At 47.5% G+C, this 17,152-nt stretch overlaps 2 protein-coding genes across 2 annotated transcripts in view; one reads left to right on the top strand and one right to left on the bottom strand.

Annotated features, from left to right (window-relative positions):
* The first annotated feature begins 4,813 nt into the window (after positions 1 to 4,813).
* CLDN23 (claudin 23) lies at positions 4,814 to 7,928 on the top strand. The gene is made up of 2 exons (XM_081177154.1): positions 4,814 to 5,038; positions 6,489 to 7,928. Exon 2 carries the CDS (start codon positions 6,490 to 6,492, stop codon positions 7,258 to 7,260), a length of 771 nt encoding a protein of 256 aa, XP_081033280.1. The 5' UTR covers positions 4,814 to 5,038; position 6,489; the 3' UTR covers positions 7,261 to 7,928.
* A 3,101-nt stretch (positions 7,929 to 11,029) lies between these two features.
* The window catches only part of LOC308576573 (low-density lipoprotein receptor-related protein 2-like), a 46,748-nt gene continuing 40,625 nt past the window's right edge, over positions 11,030 to 17,152 (bottom strand). Inside the window, exons 28-33 of the mRNA XM_081176000.1 lie at positions 16,522 to 16,650; positions 15,440 to 15,547; positions 14,240 to 14,473; positions 12,355 to 12,874; positions 11,485 to 11,599; positions 11,030 to 11,106 (exon numbers count right to left, since the gene is read on the bottom strand). Coding sequence (XP_081032126.1) covers positions 11,062 to 11,106; positions 11,485 to 11,599; positions 12,355 to 12,874; positions 14,240 to 14,473; positions 15,440 to 15,547; positions 16,522 to 16,650 — 1,151 coding nt within the window. The 3' untranslated portion in view covers positions 11,030 to 11,061. The remainder of the gene's footprint in view (positions 11,107 to 11,484; positions 11,600 to 12,354; positions 12,875 to 14,239; positions 14,474 to 15,439; positions 15,548 to 16,521; positions 16,651 to 17,152) is intronic.

Raw genomic sequence — 17,152 nt, 5'->3', positions numbered from 1 at the left:
TGCAGGGGCTGGACTAGATGCCCCTTGTGGTCCCTTTTAACTCTACAATTCTCTGATTCTATGATGGGAGCTGGAGTACCGCCATGTTTAGAGGATGACAGCCACACTCCCTTTAGTGGCTTTTGTGTCCTTGCTCAGACTGCATGCTCCCTTAGCTATGAGTGATTGCCAAAGAAGTTCCTGCATTGCAGGGGGCTAGACTAGAAAACCCTTAGGAGTCCCTTCCAGTTCTATAATTCTGTGGCTCTGTGTATTTTAAAAATGGGGCATCAGAGTTTTTAGGGGGCTAACCAGGTTGGGATAGCTGGGATAGCAGGCTTGTTGGTTTTGAATGTCTTATGTAGATCCCCCCCCCATTTCGTTGTTCTGTATGGGTTGTTGTTGTTTAGTCGTTTAGTCGTGTCTGACTCTTCGTGACCCCCTGGACCAGAGCACGCCAGGCACTCCTGTCTTCCACTGCCTCCCGCAGTTTGGTCAAACTCATGTTCGTAGCTTCGAGAACACTGTCCAACCATCTCGTCCTCTGTCGTCCCCTTCTCCTTGTGCCCTCCATCTTTCCCAACATCAGGGTCTTTTCCAGGGAGTCTTCTCTTCTCATGAGGTGGCCAAAGTATTGGAGCCTCAGCTTCAGGATCTGTCCTTCCAGTGAGCACTCAGGGCTGATTTCCTTAATAATGGATAGGTGTGATCTTCTTGCAGTCCATGGGACTCGCAAGAGTCTCCTCCAGCACCATCATTCAAAAGCATCCATTCTTCGGCGATCAGCCTTCTTTATGGTCCAGCTCTCACTTCCATACATCACTACTGGGAAAACCATAGCTTTTACTATGGGACAATGACAATAACGATTATCGTATCGGAGCAGGAAGAAGGGGCTGGTGTTTCCCAAGCAGGGAAACTGCTGGTGTTTTCCCCTAGGAAAGTTTGGCAGCAACTAAGTACTCTAGAAAGCTGAGTTGATCTCCCACCATAATAAAGGAACTTCACATTTGAAGTCTGAAAATACCCTCATTTGGGAAACCCCAGGGGAATACATTACTAGAGGAAGGAGAGGACAGAACAGCTTTTGTTCTCTGTCTGCTTATTTGCCTTGTTTCTCCCTCCCAGCTCTCGACCTGATCTGTTCACCAGTAGTTGCTGCCCCTTGCTGGACAGTGTGGAAACCTTAGTGAAAGTCTTAGATCTGGAAGGTTGGTACCTACCCCTTTCATCTTTGAACGTGTGCCCCAAATACAGTGTACGATGCGTGTAATTTCTCATATTGTACCCTGTTGGGTCAATAAGGATGCTAATCCCCAGGCTGCAGGGGGTGTAGAGGCCTGAGATATTGTCATTCCACGTTCTTTTGACTATCCCAAGGCAGAGGAAAGATTCAGAAGGGGGAATTTTTTGATGCATCGGTTCATTCTGTGGGCCAGAAGGTCATGCCAGCTGCCCAAAATTCAGAGGGCTTGGATAAAAGGAAGCTGGATTGGCTTTGAAGGAGGGAGGTGTGATTAAGCCCTCTCTGAGGCCTTCCTCTTCTCCACCAGACAAACTAGATACAGAGGGCGACCTCTGTGCTCAAGACACCTCCTGTAAGGATTAATGAATGGGGAAATGGGACAAAAATGGACTGTGGAACGAGGGGTGAGGGAGACATTCAATTCAGTTCATGTTTGAAGGTGAACATACAAAACTTGCAATTTCTGAAACAGTGTACAAAACTGAAGACAGCTATCCTTTGGACTTTGCACCTGTGTGTGTGTGTGTGTGTGTGTGTGGTGTGTGTGTGTGTGTGTGTGTGTGTGTGTGTGTGTGAACTTATACCAGGGGAAATTGTACATAGAAATTAATATATTAGTGGAAATAACACAAAAATTAAGGGGAAATTGCTTGCAAGAAATGTGTACATGAATAACAATAATTTATTTATATGTAAAAGCTGCATATGTAATATACGGTAGTAAAAACTGCATGTATACATTTGTTTATATGGGTAAATTTGAACAAAAATGTTGACGACTTTTCCCGAGGATTTAAACTAAATAAATCACAAACTGCCCCGGAACGAAGAGAACTGAAACTGACAGGTCCTCCCATCCCAATTTAGAATAGGGGTGGGGGAATTGATTACTGTATTGGTAACAGATCAACTAATTTAAGAACTGATTCAGGTGGTCTGTGTCGGAGGTGAAAAACATTTGTTTCATGTGATGAGGTTGGGAAATTAATCGGCCTGTAAACTCTAGCCATTACTTCTAGATGCACAAAATTTAGTTACGTGCAAATTTTGTACAAATGTGTGCTTATGGACGTGGGAATAGGAGAACCCCTAAGCAGAATGGAGGAATCTTAACTGACAGCTGTTAAAGAGGTATGATTTGTTTTTGCTTTGTCTTTGCCTACCCTCTAGTGGGCCCCGATGGGAGTGCAGCCATTCCAAGCCCTCAACAAGGCTCATTCTCACATTGTGTTTCTTCCCCCACCTTGACTGCCCCATTCCCTCCAACATTTCTCCGATGAAAACAGGGACATCCTAAGGAAAAGCAGGACATTCTGGGCTCAAATCAGAAACCAGGACAGCTTCTGTAAATCCAGGACTGTCCCTGGAAAATAGGGAAATTTGGAGAGTCTCTTATCCCAGTTGGGCAAAAAAGGAATAAGCACCCCTTTTCAGTTGTTGCCATTAAAATCTGGACATCACTAGCTTTACACCCCCCCCCAAAAAAAAGGGCTATATCACTCCCCTCCGAAGTTGGGATGCAAGAAATGTCCCGCAGTGTTAGTTGCGCCAGCAAGCATCAGGTGGCTTCTGTTTCCATTGCTATGGGTCTTTTAGGAAACCCTGTGACAGACACAGGGAAACCCTGGGAAACCCTGTGACAGACACAGGAAGTTCTGTCCCAATGGCTATGCATGCTCTGAATTTTTGAAATGCTCCTGGGGTACCCTGAATTTAATGTAACTAGTTGCTTCTGCAACAGATTTTAGGGACCGCCACTGGGTGAATTTGGGTGGGTGGTAGTATCTTACACACTCTGACTCAAGAGAGGTCACAGTAAAGAGAAATATGAACAGGTCTACTTCCACCCTCGAGGGAGTTCCAGAATCATGCAGCTGCTTGAATGCACAGTGGAGCAAAATATGGCCAACACATCACTCCACAGTCGAAATAATTGCACTGGCTACCAGTTAGCCGCCGGGATAAGTTCAAGGTACTGATTTTGGCAAACAAATGCCAATACAGATAGGGACCGTGACACCTGAAATAACTTTAATAATAATTTTTTAATTTGTTACCCCAGCCACTCTGGGCAGCTTCCAGCATATACAGAAACATCATAAAACTTCAAACATAAAAAACTCCCCTAAACAGGGCTGCCTTCAGATGTCTTCTAAAAGTCAGATAGTTGTTTATTTCCTTCACATCTGACGTGCCACGGGGCAGGCACCATTACCCAGAAAGTCCTCTGCCTGGTTCCCTGTAGCTTCACTTCTCAGTGAGGGAACCACCAGAAGGCCCTCAGTGTCCTGGCTGACGATGGGGATGGAGACGCTCCTTTGGGTATACTGGGCTGAGGCTGTTTAGGGCTTTAAAGGTCAGCACCAACACTTTGAATTGTGCTCAGAAACGTCCTCGGAGTCAATGTAGGTCTTTCAGAACCGGTATTATATGGTCCCGGCAGCCGCTCCCAGTCACCAGTCTAGCTGCCGCATTCTGGATTAGTTACGGTTTCTGAGTCACCTTGAAAGGTAGCCCCACACAGAGCATTTTGCATGGTCCAAGCAGAAATAAGTGCCCCTTATATACCCAGAGGACTATTGCACTCTGCAGGTGAAGGCTCTTGCAGATAACATGTTAGGGGCCTTGTCTAAAGGTTTGCAGCCATCTAAAGTTACCTACTCACTTGGGGGGGGGGAGAACTTGGCCTGCAATGGCAAGGAATGTGCAGAAACAGGAAGCAAGTAACGCTATTGCTACTGACTTCAGATCCAGCTGCTCTTAAAGGCACACCTACATTGGCTAGCTGAAAACCAAATAAAACCTGTGAGAGAAAATGAATTGGTGGGATGAAGAAATTAAAGCGCCTTAAAGGAATCTTATTCTTTGGCAATCTCTCATAGACGTGTAAGATTGTCTTCCATGAACACGGTCTTAACAGTGAGTCCGTAAGTGACTGTGGGGGCCAATTCTGGATCCACACACCCTTCCACAGTGGGGACATAGGTTTCCGGGCGGGAGTTGATCACGGTGAGGGTTTGCCAAGCGTGCCTTCCTCTTAGCATGTTTCTACCTTTCGTCCCGAGTTTGGGTGTCTTCAAAGTCCATGACACCTTTGGTAAAGGCTGTTCTCCAACTGGAACACTCATAGGCCAGTGTTTCCCAGTTGTCGGTGTTTATACTACATTTTTATACTACATACACCAAGGCACAAAGGACTTTGGTATCTAACATGGCCACTGAGTTGTTTATGCAGCTCTTTTCAATGTATTTGTCCTGCCCCAGGGCACTTCACGTTCCCCCTCCCTTTCTCTCAAGGGTAATTAATTAAGAGCATCCAGATTGCTCCGTGTACACAGCCTCATCTGTGCCTCTCCGTGTTTTGCCATCCAGTTCCTAGAACCACCTTTCAAAAGATCTGCAGTGTCAGTTTGTATGTGTTTATTGCTTTGGTGTGCTGTTACCTAAGCAATAAGAGCCAACCTTTATTCAGGACAATAAAAGTCACCGCCTTCATCCTTAAGCACGATCATCACACGGAAACAGGTGCGGCTCCAAAGGTGCCCTGAGAGCCGGCCCCACCTTCCTGAAGTCACTGACTTGGCATCACCTGTAACGGCAACCCTTTCCTGATCCCGCGGTTCCACTTCTGTTTCCTCTCCCCTCCCTTTCTTCCCCATAAAATACTACCCAGAACAAGCTCGGCTGCAGCGCTAGCCTGGTTTCTCTGTACACACAGAAGTTTCGGTCATACTAGCCAGTTTCTTTTAACCGGGCACACGGCAGGGAGAGAGCGAGCAACAGTTGCAGCAGGTGTTGTCTGCAGCAGGACAGGTAAACAGCCGCTTCTCCCTTAATATCTGTATCCAAGCCAGGGCTAAATACAGGATTTTTGCAGGTGGGTGGGGAGAGGGAGGGACAGTTCTCATAAGGCATTAGCTTAAACCTGGAATAAGGATAGATCCCACGAACCAGGAATTGTCTCCCACTGCCTGTGACCTTTTTGAGTGCTGTATGACAACAGTATCACTGCTTAGGCGATTAATAATTTGCTGGTTGAGTGGAGGGAGGACAAGGTGAAATCGTGGACTTGAGGTCCTCTGGAGGCTGACCTGAGCAGAGGGATAAAAGCCCACTCCCTCTAGCCGAGGCAGGAAAGGTCTTCTTCAAGGTTTGAAGCTATTTTTTAAAGGACAGGATGTTCCTTTAAAGCACTGGAATCCTGGGCTAGAAAATAGCTCTTGGAAGGAACAGCAGGTCCCTTGGGACTTCTGCCTCTCCTGATCTGGGTCGCAGCTTCTCCAGTTGTCCTCTTCATGGGTTTCCTTGCAAGCTTAGCCGGGTCTTCCCCAAATGTAACTACTCTCCCGCTGTGAATCTTTTCTTTATTCTGTGTCCTGGGCAGCTGTCTACCAGCTCCACCTGGTATGCAGGCTGAGACCCTACCTGCCCGCGGACTGTCTTGCCAGAGTGGTGCATGCTCTAGTTATCTCTCGCTTGGACTACTGAAATGCACTCTATGTGGGGCTACCTTTGAAGGTGACCCAGAAACTACAGCTAATCCAGAATGCAACAGTTAGACTGGTTACTAGGAGTAACCGCCGGGGCCATATAACACCGATCCTGAAAGACCTACATGTGCTCGGAAATGTACTGGGAGCCAAATTCAAAGTGTTGGTGCTGACCTTTAAAGCCCTAAATGGCCTCGGCCCAGTATACCTGAAGGAGTGTCTCTACCCCCATCATTCAGCCCGGACGCTGAGGTCCAGCGCCGAGGGCCTTCTGGCGGTTTCCTCATTGCGAGAAGTGAGGTTACAGGGAACCAGGCAGAGGGCTTTCTCAGTAGTGGCGCCCACCCTCCCATCAGATGTGAAGGAAATAAACAACTATCCAACTTTTATAAGACATCTGAAGGCAGCCCTGTTTAGGAAAGTTCTTTATGTTTGATGTTTTAACATATTTTTTATATTCTGTTGGGAGCCACCCAGAGTGGCTGGGGAAACCCAGCCAGATGGGCGGGGTAAAATTAATAAATTTATTATTATTATTATTATTATTATTATTATACAGCTATAGATGCGTTCTGCAGCAGACTTTGTGTGGCGTAAATGATACGATGCCTGGCTGGCACCACAGAGCTAAGCAGAACGTAAACTAGCAATCCCACAGCAGGTAGATAAGGACCTGAGCAAGTAAACCAAGGTTGTTTCCTGAGAGCAAGTGGTTTTTCAGTCACCTGTCTGTACCCATAACAGCTTGTCTGTCTGTCTGTCGCCTGGCACAGAATGCGGACGCCGACCGCCATGATCGTGGGCATCGTCCTAGGCCCCTGCGGCCTCGTCCTGAACCTGACCAGCACTCTGGCTCCCGCCTGGAGGGATTTAAGCCGCATCCCTGACCAAGCCTACGACATGATCCAGCACCAAGGCATCTGGGACATCTGCAACGAGTTCCAAGGCACCCAGAAGACTCAGTGCAACATCAAGGACACGCTGGGGTACTTCTCCCACCAGACTGTGCAAGTCGCCAAAGGGCTGATGCCATCCTCTGTGGCCGTCACGGTCCTGGGGTTGGTTGTGGCTTCGCTGGGCGTTCGCTGCTGGCAGGATATGCCCCAGTACCTGCTGGCTGGGCTGGGCGGCCTGCTGCTCTTTGTTTCCGGGCTGCTTAGCCTGATCGCCGTCTCTTGGTACAATCACGACATCCAAAACCTTCCCATCACGGCCGGCAGTAGCCTAGCGGTGGGTTACTGCCTGGTGCTAGGCTACTTAGGGAGCTGCCTGGAGATAATTGGGGGCTTCTCCCTTTCGCTCAGCTTTGCTCAGTGCTGCAAGGAGCGCAAGCTGAAGAAAGCAGCTATGGATTACAGCTACCCACCCAGCAGTCAGAGGGTCCCAGCGACCACGGCTGCCATTTCTCCCTCCTTTGGCAACACAGAGATCCAAATGGACTATTACAGGACTCCAACCCCCAGGTGTTACACCAACCCCCAGGACGTACTGGAAAGTGAACACCCCAGTAACTGGAGCAGGTTTCCCTGCGATTCTGATTTATAGCCCTAAGCCGGGACACACTTGCAAGGAACGAGCTGCAGAAAGATTCCTTCTGGAACTCTGCTTGGACAACAAAGATACCCAGTGCGGAAAGTCTGTCTACAATTTTAATTCCAGCAAAGACCTTTTCCTACCTCTTTCGCTTGTGAATCCAGCAGGTGCCATAGCCCTAAACTGCTACAGATTCTGGTTCTACGCTTTTCTTTTCGCTTTCTCTCAGGTTAAACATTATATTAAGACAGTAATTAAATCACTCTTGCATGAGGAAGCGATAGGGAGTTTGAGCGGTCCTCTTCACTGTGCAATTTCAGGGATGGGGAGGGGCTTGCAGGGCAGCAACCATAATTGTTTTATTGCTTTTGCACACATTTACTTGAAGCGTGACCCAGAGCTTTGTTAAGCAAATGGACAAGATGGTTTTTTTGCACACTGGGTGAAAGCTGAAAATTCAGGACCCTGGAATATCTTGGAATGGGGGCAGGTTTCCTCTGCAGCAACAGATCTGCTTTCATCCCCTTGCGCCACCACCTTCTGTTTACTAAATTGGTAAGAGACCAGGAATCTATCATCCCTCAGGGTTTGACTGTACTCTCAAAGAGATGCCTTGTTTTCCTATTTACAGATGGATACATAAAAATGCAATATGCACAGAATAAAAGTTATATTTTGTATGGTGATTTATACGGCGTCACTAGCTGAATCTTGCCTTTGGAAAATGCACCTTACCCCTCAAGTATTTACTTCAAAAGGATCGCTTGATTCTCAGCACTTTTAAAGTATCTCCCACCCACCCAACCAATGCTGGGAACTAACTTAAGGGTGCCGATAATTGTAGCTCTGTGAGGGATAAAGTACAATTCCCAGGATTCTTTGAGTGGGTGGGGAATGTGCTTTAAATTCATAGTGTGTAAATAGCCCAAGTCCTTCCTTTCTACATGCACTCATTTTCTTAAAACGGCCGCCTATCAGAATAAGCAACAGGTATTTGGTTGGAATATGTGGAATGTTTTCCTAGGAGAGAGAAAACATGTTAGGAATGCATGATAGGGGAATGAGTTAATGCATGGTGGTTTAGCACATCTGAGCTATGTGTCTTAGAGTGTATTAGAGATGTGGGTGGCACTGTGGTCTAAACCACTGAGCCTCTTGGGCTTGCAGATCAGAAGGTTGGTGGTTCAAAACCCCGCGACGGGGTGAGCTCCCGTTGCTCTTTCCCAGCTCGTGCCAACCTAGCAGTTCGAAAGCACACCAGTGCAAGTAGATAAATAGGTACCGCTCCGGCGGGAAGGTAAATGGTGTTTCCGTGCGCTTTGGTTTCCGTCACAATGTCCCGTTGCGCCAGAAGCGGTTTAGTCATGCTGGCCACATGACCCGGAAAGCTGTCTGTGGACAAACGCCGGCTCCCTTGGCCTGAAAGCGAGATGAGCGCCGCAACCCCATAGTAGCCTTTGACTGGACTTAACCACCCAGGGGTCCTTTACCTTTTCATCTTTTAGAGTACACATGTTAATTGCCACGCCCCCTCCCCCCCAAAAATCAAGGAAATCTTCATCAAGCGTGGTATTGAGAATTCTGTTACAGAACCTCTACAAGTGGTGCAACAGTATAGCTGTTCCTGAACCAGAAGAGCTTGATTACATTAGCTCAGCCACTGGAGCATTTCAAGGCTGGATTACTGCAATGTATGTTATGGGGAGCTTCCCTTACACTAGATCGGGAAACTGCAACTGGAGCAGAATGAGGCCCAGTCAGTATACAACATCTCTACACTGGTGGCCTATTTCCTACCATTCAAGTTCAAGGTATTACATATATTATATTAGTATATAAGGCTCTTAGTTATATATTAACAGACCTTCCAAGTGTCTCTATTTTCCAGGGGCAGTTCTGAATTTACAGAAGTTTTGTAGGTGCTTCAACAACAGATGGCAACGATTTTAGAAGCAGACCTGCTGGTGCCTTTAGATCCGCGTTTCCTAATCTTGGGTCTCCAGCTGTTTTTGGACTACAACTCTCATCGTGCCTAGCTAGCAGGAATTGTAGGTGCATGTTTGGAGACTTAGAGCAGGCATCACCTTAATTTATTCAGAGTTCATTTTCTGCAAGTGAGAAGAATCCCTGTTTTCCCCCCCCCTTCTCCTTTTTCCTGTGACTGCCATGCAATTTGTTAATATTTTACCAGTTTATACACTATTTGCACAGCAGGCATAATACATTCACAAGGAAGAAGCAGACTGTGCCCTGTTTTGTTTTTAAAGCATTTGGGAAAAAAGCATTTAACTCACTGTTTGTACTTTCCCTCCAACTAGTAGGAAGAATGCTGGCTTAACAGTGCTTCCCAAAGATTGCCGATCTGTTTTTAGTTGCAAGTGGAGTGGAAGCTCTGCTTTGACTTCTGGAACTCAAATAATGTCCTAGGGAAATGGGCAGTTCCCCTCCCCCTCCCCCAAATTTTCATTGGGGCAATTTTAATTTGGCTGGAACATAGGGGAAAATATCTCCTCCTCTTGTTGCACTTCCAAACGTGATTCCCCCCCCCCCCGACAACAATTTATTGGGAAGGAATAAATGTCTATGAAGGCAGTCCTCATGTGAAAAGGGAAGGATTACATTGATTGTAGAAATTAACACTAACAAGAGATGAAGTATAGAAAGGGGGATTTCTGGAGCAATCTATATAAGCCATAACCAGCCAAAACCCACAGAAGAGCTGTGCGACAGGTCACCTACATCTGGGGAAACTGTGCAACTGTTCCTCTGTGTCAAAAGCAGTCTGCTTTTTTTCAAGGTCTGAAAAAAATGGAAAGCTCAATAGGAAAACTTGGGACGTCTCAGAATGCCTCCAGATAACCCTTTCATCCCAAGTCTTGTGCAATTATGAGGTTAGATTATATCTGATCTTCACTGATCATTTGGTCAGTTTTGTTTGTGCTCAGGTTCTACAACCATGAACATTCATCCGATTTGTGTTTTTTTAAAAAAACCAATTCCAGAATTTTCAATGCACTGTCACTTTCCTAATGTCAGCAAGAAATTTTTAAAAGCATATGTGTTGGGCTAAGGCAGGGTTTCCCCAAACTTGGGTCCCCAACTGTTTTTTTAGACTACAACTCCCATCATCCCTAGCTAGCAGGACAAGCTGTCAGGGATGATGGGGACTGTAGTCCCAATATAGCCGGAGACCCAAGTTTGGGAAACCCTGGGCTAAGGTGATAAAGGTAAAGGGTAAAGGGACCCCTGACCATAAGGTCCAGTCGTGACTGACTTTGGGGTTGCGGCGCTCATCTCGCTTTACTGACTGAGGGAGCCGGCATACAGCTTCCGGGTCATGTGGCCAGCATGACTAAGCCGCGTCTGGCAAACCAGAGCAACACACGGAAACACCATTTACCATCCCGCCGGAGCGGTACCTATTTATCTACTTGCACTTTGACGTGCTTTTGAACTGCTAGGTTGGCAGGAGCTGGGACCAAGCGGGGATTCGAACCGCCGACCTTCTGATCAGCAAGTCCTAGGCTCTGTGGTTTAACCCACAGCGCCACCCGCGTCCCTTGGGGTAAGGTGATAGAGCCCTTCAATTGTACAATGCTAAAATTCCTGGTGTGTGCTTGTCTCCCTCCTGCAAAACCTAGACTCTTGACCATGACATCATGTAAATGCCCAGAATAAAGTACAAATATCCCACAGAAAATGCCCAGCGTAGAAACAGACATAGCATATCCCCACTATCATCCGGGTGATGCATTTGGGGGGGGGGAGAGATTACAAGACGTTTATCTACTATGAATCATTTATTTGTTTGCTTTACGAGTCTGTGCCCATGCCTGTCTTCATTGGAGTCGACAATTCCTGCGGAGGATTGTAAAGCCACATTTTAGGACTCTCAGCATTTTCACCTGGACTATCAAAAGCAGTGGTATTACAAGCAGTTAAGTTCTTCAGGCAAGGAAGAACGGCAGACAGATTGCTAGAAGCTTTGCCAAGTAGGGGGTGCGCTTATTTCAGCCAACGTCCCTCCCTCTGTCCTGCCAGCATCTTAACCACTCACAAGCGCAGCTCCTCTAGGCAGCGAGGTTTTTCTGACCCTGCTGCTGGCTTTGCCTTTCGCAATAGCCAGGCCAGGTTTAAAATCCCAAAGTAGGAACAACACTTGTTCCAAGAACACAGGAAGCCTATACCAGTGCTCGGAACTGGAAGCTTAGGACAGGAATCTTAAGAAGCCCTCACCTGCTCGGGATCATAAGCTGCATTGATACAGGTTTCATCTTCAACGAAATTGTCTTCTTTGTCGCTGTCCTTCTGGTAGCTGGCCAGCGGTCCAGTTGATGATACACTTGAAGTCCTGTGGGAGGAAGATACACGTACTGACTGTGATGCAAATCCTAGGCTGGAACCCTTGTGCTAAGCTGTTAAGAGGCACAGTGATCTTGTAGAACCACCTGCACCACCAATTTGGAACCCAAACTACATGCATTAATGCAAATAACAGTTGCAGCACATGCGTGCCAGAATCTTTCATGATTCTGCGAACAGGACTGCAACAGGCACAAGCAAGCCATTCAAATTTAGAAACAAAGCAGACTGTCTCTGCACAAGCAAATGACTGTTGCCCATATTCTGGGCTCAGCCAAAGTGAGCATCAGGGACGCAGGTGGCGCTGTGGGTTAAACCACAGAGCCTAGGACTTGCCGATCAGAAGGTCGACAGTTCAAATCCCCACAACGGGGTGAGTTCCCGTTGCTCGGTCCCTGCTCCTGCCAACCTAGCAGTTCGGAAGTGCAAGTAGATAAATAGGTACCGCTCCGGTGGGAAGGTAAACGGTGTTTCCGTGCACTGCTCTGGTTCACTAGAAGCGGCTTAGTCATTTACCTTCCCGCCGGAGTGGTACGCCGTTTATCTTCCCGCTGGAGCAGAACCTATTTATCTACTTGCACTTTGAGGTGCTTTTGAACTGCTAGGTTGGCAGGAGCAGGGACCGAACAATGGGAGATCACCCCGTCACGGGGATTCGAACCGCCGACCTTCTGATCAGCAAGCCCTAGGCTCTGTGGTTTAACCCACAGCGCCACCCGCGTAGAGAACGGCAAATAGCCTTACCTTTGCCGCGTTCTTTGCTTCCTGAAGTAGACAAAGGTCCCTGCTGCTGCCATGGCCATTAGTAGGATGGAAATGATGCCCAGAATGAGACCCGCCCTAGACTTCTCCTCCTCCTCTTCACAGTAGTTTCCACTATAGCCCAGTGTGCAGATGCATTTCACTGTATCGCCCTCCATAGTGCAGTCCCCTCTCCTGTTACAGGTCTCGCTGCTGCAAGGCTGAGACTCCAGGCCACTTTTCACGATTCCCTGCACCAGAGAAGATTCTTTCCATTTCTTTTTGGGAGGTAATGTAGTCTTCTGGCTTCTGCTTGGCTCGAGTGCCCATGCTGCTGTTGCAGTCGTACTCCTTCTTGTGTATTTTTTTACTTCTGGCCGTACATGTGCAGTTCCATCCGTAGGCTTCTTGGTGATGGTTTGGGTGGGTGCCTCTGTGTTTTTCTTAACAAGAAAGGGTTTTGTTTGCAGCAGTGTGGAAGGTCGGTGTGTGGCCTGGGGTTTCTTCTTCGGAGTGTTGTTGCCTGCCGGCAGAAAAGCCATCAGCACATTGCTTATGTGAAACAGTGAGATCAGCCTAGGACCATATGACTGATCTGATGGTTTAAGGATAGAAAATGTAACTGCCTGCAAAGCTTACTTTCAGAGGTTATGCTATGTACTTGATTAAGAAGGTAGCTTACCTTTCCTTTTCTAGCAAAGTCATAAAACACAGATTCTCAAAGGTTTGTCTTAAACTGTTTGAATTATCTGTTGACCAACTTAGCTGCTTTGGCCAACAGTTTGGTTGTGGGTATATTCCAGCCTAGAATCTAGCCATTCTACAAATAGTACCACCATTGCTTCCCCGATTGAATACTGAAAATGCATTTTTAGTAAAGCGTTGAGAATATGAAGCACTTCCTACCTCCTGCTCACAGAATAATTCCTAGAAGCCCCCATTGGAAGACAGCATGGCAAACTAGTTTTAAGTATGTAGCTTGGATTTCCCTTAAGTTTTGCATAATCTTATGTTAGCTACGGGACACGGGTGGTGCTGTGGGTTAAACCACAGAGCCTAGGACTTGCCGATCAGTAGGTCGGCGGTTCGAATCCTCACGATGGGGTGAGCTCCCGTTGGTCGGTCCCTGCTCCTGCCAATCTAGCACGTTTGAAAGCACATCAAAGTGCAAGTAGATAAATAGGTACCGCTCCAGCGGGAAGGTAAACGGCATTTCCGTGCACTGCTCTGGTTCGCCAGAAGCAGCTTAGTCATGCTGGCCACATGACCCGGAAGCTGTACGCCGGCTCCCTCGGCCAATAAAGCGAGATGAGCGTCGCAACCCCAGAGTTGGCCACAACTGGACCTAATGGTCAGGGGTCCCTTTACCTTTACCTTATGTTAGCTATAATTGTGCCTTGGATAGCCTCATGGGCTATGGTGCAACTTTTCTGTACTAGCAAAGCAAGAGGAGCTCACCCCTGTTGTGCAGATTCGAACTGCCGACCTTCCGACCAGCAAGCCCAAGAGGCTCAGTGGTTTAGACCACAGCTGGCCACAGGACCCAGAAAGGTGTCTGTGGACAAACACCGGCTCCCTCGGCCTGAAGCGAGATGAGCGCCACACCCCATAGTTGCCTTTGACCGGACCTAACTGTCCAGGGGTCCTTTACCTTTACCTTACTAGGAAAGAACAGTATTTCATTACATTTAAAGCTGTAGTTGTTGGGTTCTATGATTTTCCGGTAAGGCAGCAGCTAGATCTTAATGAATCTAGCTGTCCAACCATTAGGAGTTCAGGCATTTTTGAGGGCCATTTAGCAAAGGAGAATTCTCCAAGGATCCATTTACTCACAACACAACAACACAACACAACACAACACATGCAGTTTCTCAACTGGGTTACTCACAGTCTCTCTCGTCTGATCCATCAGAGCAATCAATGCTGCCATCACAAACTTGCTCTTTTGCAATACATTTGCTGTTATCCTTGCAGGCTTGGAGCGGCTCCGAGCATAGTGGTTCGGTGCATCTAGTACCATGCTCTAGAACGTACCCGGCGATGCACCTGCAACGTCTCCCTTGCGGAATTGGCAAGCAAATGTGGCTGCATCCACCATTCTTTTCCGAACAGCCATTGTGACCTAGAAGTAGCAAGAGAAAGATTTTTAACCGCTTTGGCTTCCCTGCTACTCTGCAAAATGTCGTGTGTTAAAAGGAAGCACCCTCCTGTCAGCTTGGTTGCTGGTGCAATAAACCCGTGGTTGGTGGTTTTTTTTGGGGGGGGGGTTATAAACAAGAATAATTTTATACAAATAAGAGTATACCAAGTTTTCTCATGTCATATGTATATCACAAAAATAGCATAACAAATGTGGGAAAATATCTGCAACATATGTTTCATTATTAGTGGTCAATGTATGAGTTCTTGGTTTATGAATTGGTTTAAACAAGTTAGAAAGAAGGAGGAGGAGGAGGAGGGAAAAAGGGGGGAAGAGGGGGGAGTGGTGGATGGGGTGGGGTGGGCTGGTTATGCTTCTATTATTCTACTTAGTGGTGGGGCGTTAGCGTTACTTGTATGGGTTCTCTTACTATTCACTTGTTGTATTTTCTTGGTGGTGAGAGAGGTTGCAAGTGGCTTAGGGTGTGGTTGGTTGTGTTTGGTTGGCTGTAGTGAGAACTGTTTTTGTGTGTGAGCAGGGTGTGAGTGTGTATTTTTGAATCAGGTTAGCCAGATTGAGTCATATGCTCTCAGGGGATTCTTGATGTTGTCTTGTTGGGCTATGTATGTGATAAATGGGAACCAAACCGGGGTGAAGGCGTCTTCTATTTGTCCCTGTGTAGGTTTATAGGTTAGTTTTTCTAAAATAAACCTGTGTTGAACCCTTCTGTTACCTGGTCCCCAGTTTAAGCAATCTAGAGCAAGCCTTAAAGATATCGGGAGTTCTTCCAGAAGGCAAGCAGCTTGACAGATTCAAGTAAGGAAGAACTGGTGCCCCTATTTTTGTGTTAGGTTAAGAAGCCACCATTTTGAGTTATAGCCCCGGTTGACCAAGTAACTGCTCAGAAGAGACCCTGGTCACCCCTTTAAAACTTTAAAAATGTTTTACCTTGTTGGTTGAGTTTGCTGTAGATCTTTATATCCACAAGTTTCTGCTCTTCTTTAAACCACCAGTTTTCCGAATCATCCAGTCTGCTGTGCCACACCTTCGTTGCACCTATTAAGGCATGAAATAAGAGGGAAAAATTGGAGACACATTCCTTACAGTAACCTGGGGCTTTACTGGGGGGTGGGGGTGGGTTGGTGTGAAACTATATGGCATTAGAATTTCCCACCCCAATTCTCAACTAGCTAGAATCTGTTTATTTCTGAGCTAATTAGGTAAGTTATCTTCGTGCACAGTGCACTGCATCAAGGCTCCCAAAGAATACCAGCTGAATGTGTCCCATAAGCTTAGGAATAACGCTAAACACTCATCTGAACCCCCTAGAATGCTGATCATTTAAGACTTCTAGCTAGGATCAGTTCCTTGGCATCTGCCCCACTTAATTTTGTTGGCATGCCATGGACTTCTCAAGTCCAGGAGGGTGATCAAGCATCGCCATGTGCTACCATCTGCCACATCTACCCAGTGGCGTAAGAATGGGGGGACAGGGGGCCGTGGCTCTGGGCGCACATTTCTGAGGGGACACAACCAGGCACCCCCCATGACAGGCACCCTCATTGAGGCTGTAGCTGTGGCGAGACAAGCTGTGCCCAGGCCTAGCCTTTGGGGCTGGGGCACCGGCAGTACCTCCTCCTCCTTGTGGCCAGCGAAATTACCTCCGTGTGCCCCACCACTGGGCTGGCCAAGAGGGAGGGAGGAAGAGGAAGGTAGGAAAGCACTGCTGGAGCCACGAGCATTGCTCAGGGTGCCTTGCTGCAATGATAGGTAGCATGAGGGGACACGGTGGTGCCCTCAGCTTCACGTTTTGTCTGCCTTATCTCTGCTCCCTGGTTGGGACTAGTTCGCAAGGAGAGATTCCCTTGATTAGACGCTGGCCAGCAAAGGGACTGACCATTGCGCAGTCCACCAGAGGGGCACAACACTTGCCCCACCCCGGAGACCAGCAACCCATGCTACGTCCCTGCATCGACTCACACTTTATTTAATGTTTTGCTGGAGTTCTGCATTTGTTGGAGCCTGCTTACCATTGCGTGCCGTTGTTGTCCAGACCATTATCCCCTCCCCGGCAGTGAAGAGTGTAAGGCCACGCAGCCCAGAACGAATGAGCCTGTGCTGAGTGCCATCCATCCGAATGCTTTCCACAGTGCCTTTTGCTGGAAGAAAGGAAGTTAGAGGCTGAGCTGTGTAAGAGGAATATGCGTGGGAACTACCTCCTGTTGTTTCTTGGGAGCAAAAATATCATTGAGCTTCAACCCACATTACATTAAGGACTGGCGTCTGCAGAGAAGCATCTCACTCTCTGACTTCCATTCTCTAAACTTTGCATGATCTTGAAATATCTCGTCTTGAAGGCATTCCTAGCAGGAAGTCGCCAACACTTGTTACATTGATTAGATCAGGGGTCTGCAACCTTTAAGACAAAAAGAGCCACTTGGACCCGTTTCCGAAGAAAAAACAACAACTGGGAGCCGCAAAACCATTGCGACATTTAAAACAAATATATCTCCGGAGCCACGATCTGACAGCGGGCGGGAAGGTGACGTCGGGACGGTGCGTGACTAACGCACGCACCGCCCCCATGCGACATCACAGCCAGTACAGCGCGCGCCACAGTGAGGAGTGTCGGGGCGCACAATGCGCCTCCTCCCCTCGCTA

The sequence above is a fragment of the Podarcis bocagei genome, assembly GCF_964188305.1.
Source record: "Podarcis bocagei genome assembly, chromosome: 17".
Lineage (NCBI taxonomy): Eukaryota > Metazoa > Chordata > Lepidosauria > Squamata > Lacertidae > Podarcis > Podarcis bocagei.
The sequence above is the reverse complement of the archived record's forward strand: the minus strand, read 5'-3'. Positions and strand labels throughout refer to the sequence as shown.

Bases quoted from the DNA above. Each gene is read 5' to 3' on its own strand.
- CLDN23 (XM_081177154.1), top strand. From the start codon at position 6,490: ATGCGGACGCCGACCGCCATGATCGTGGGCATCGTCCTAGGCCCCTGC.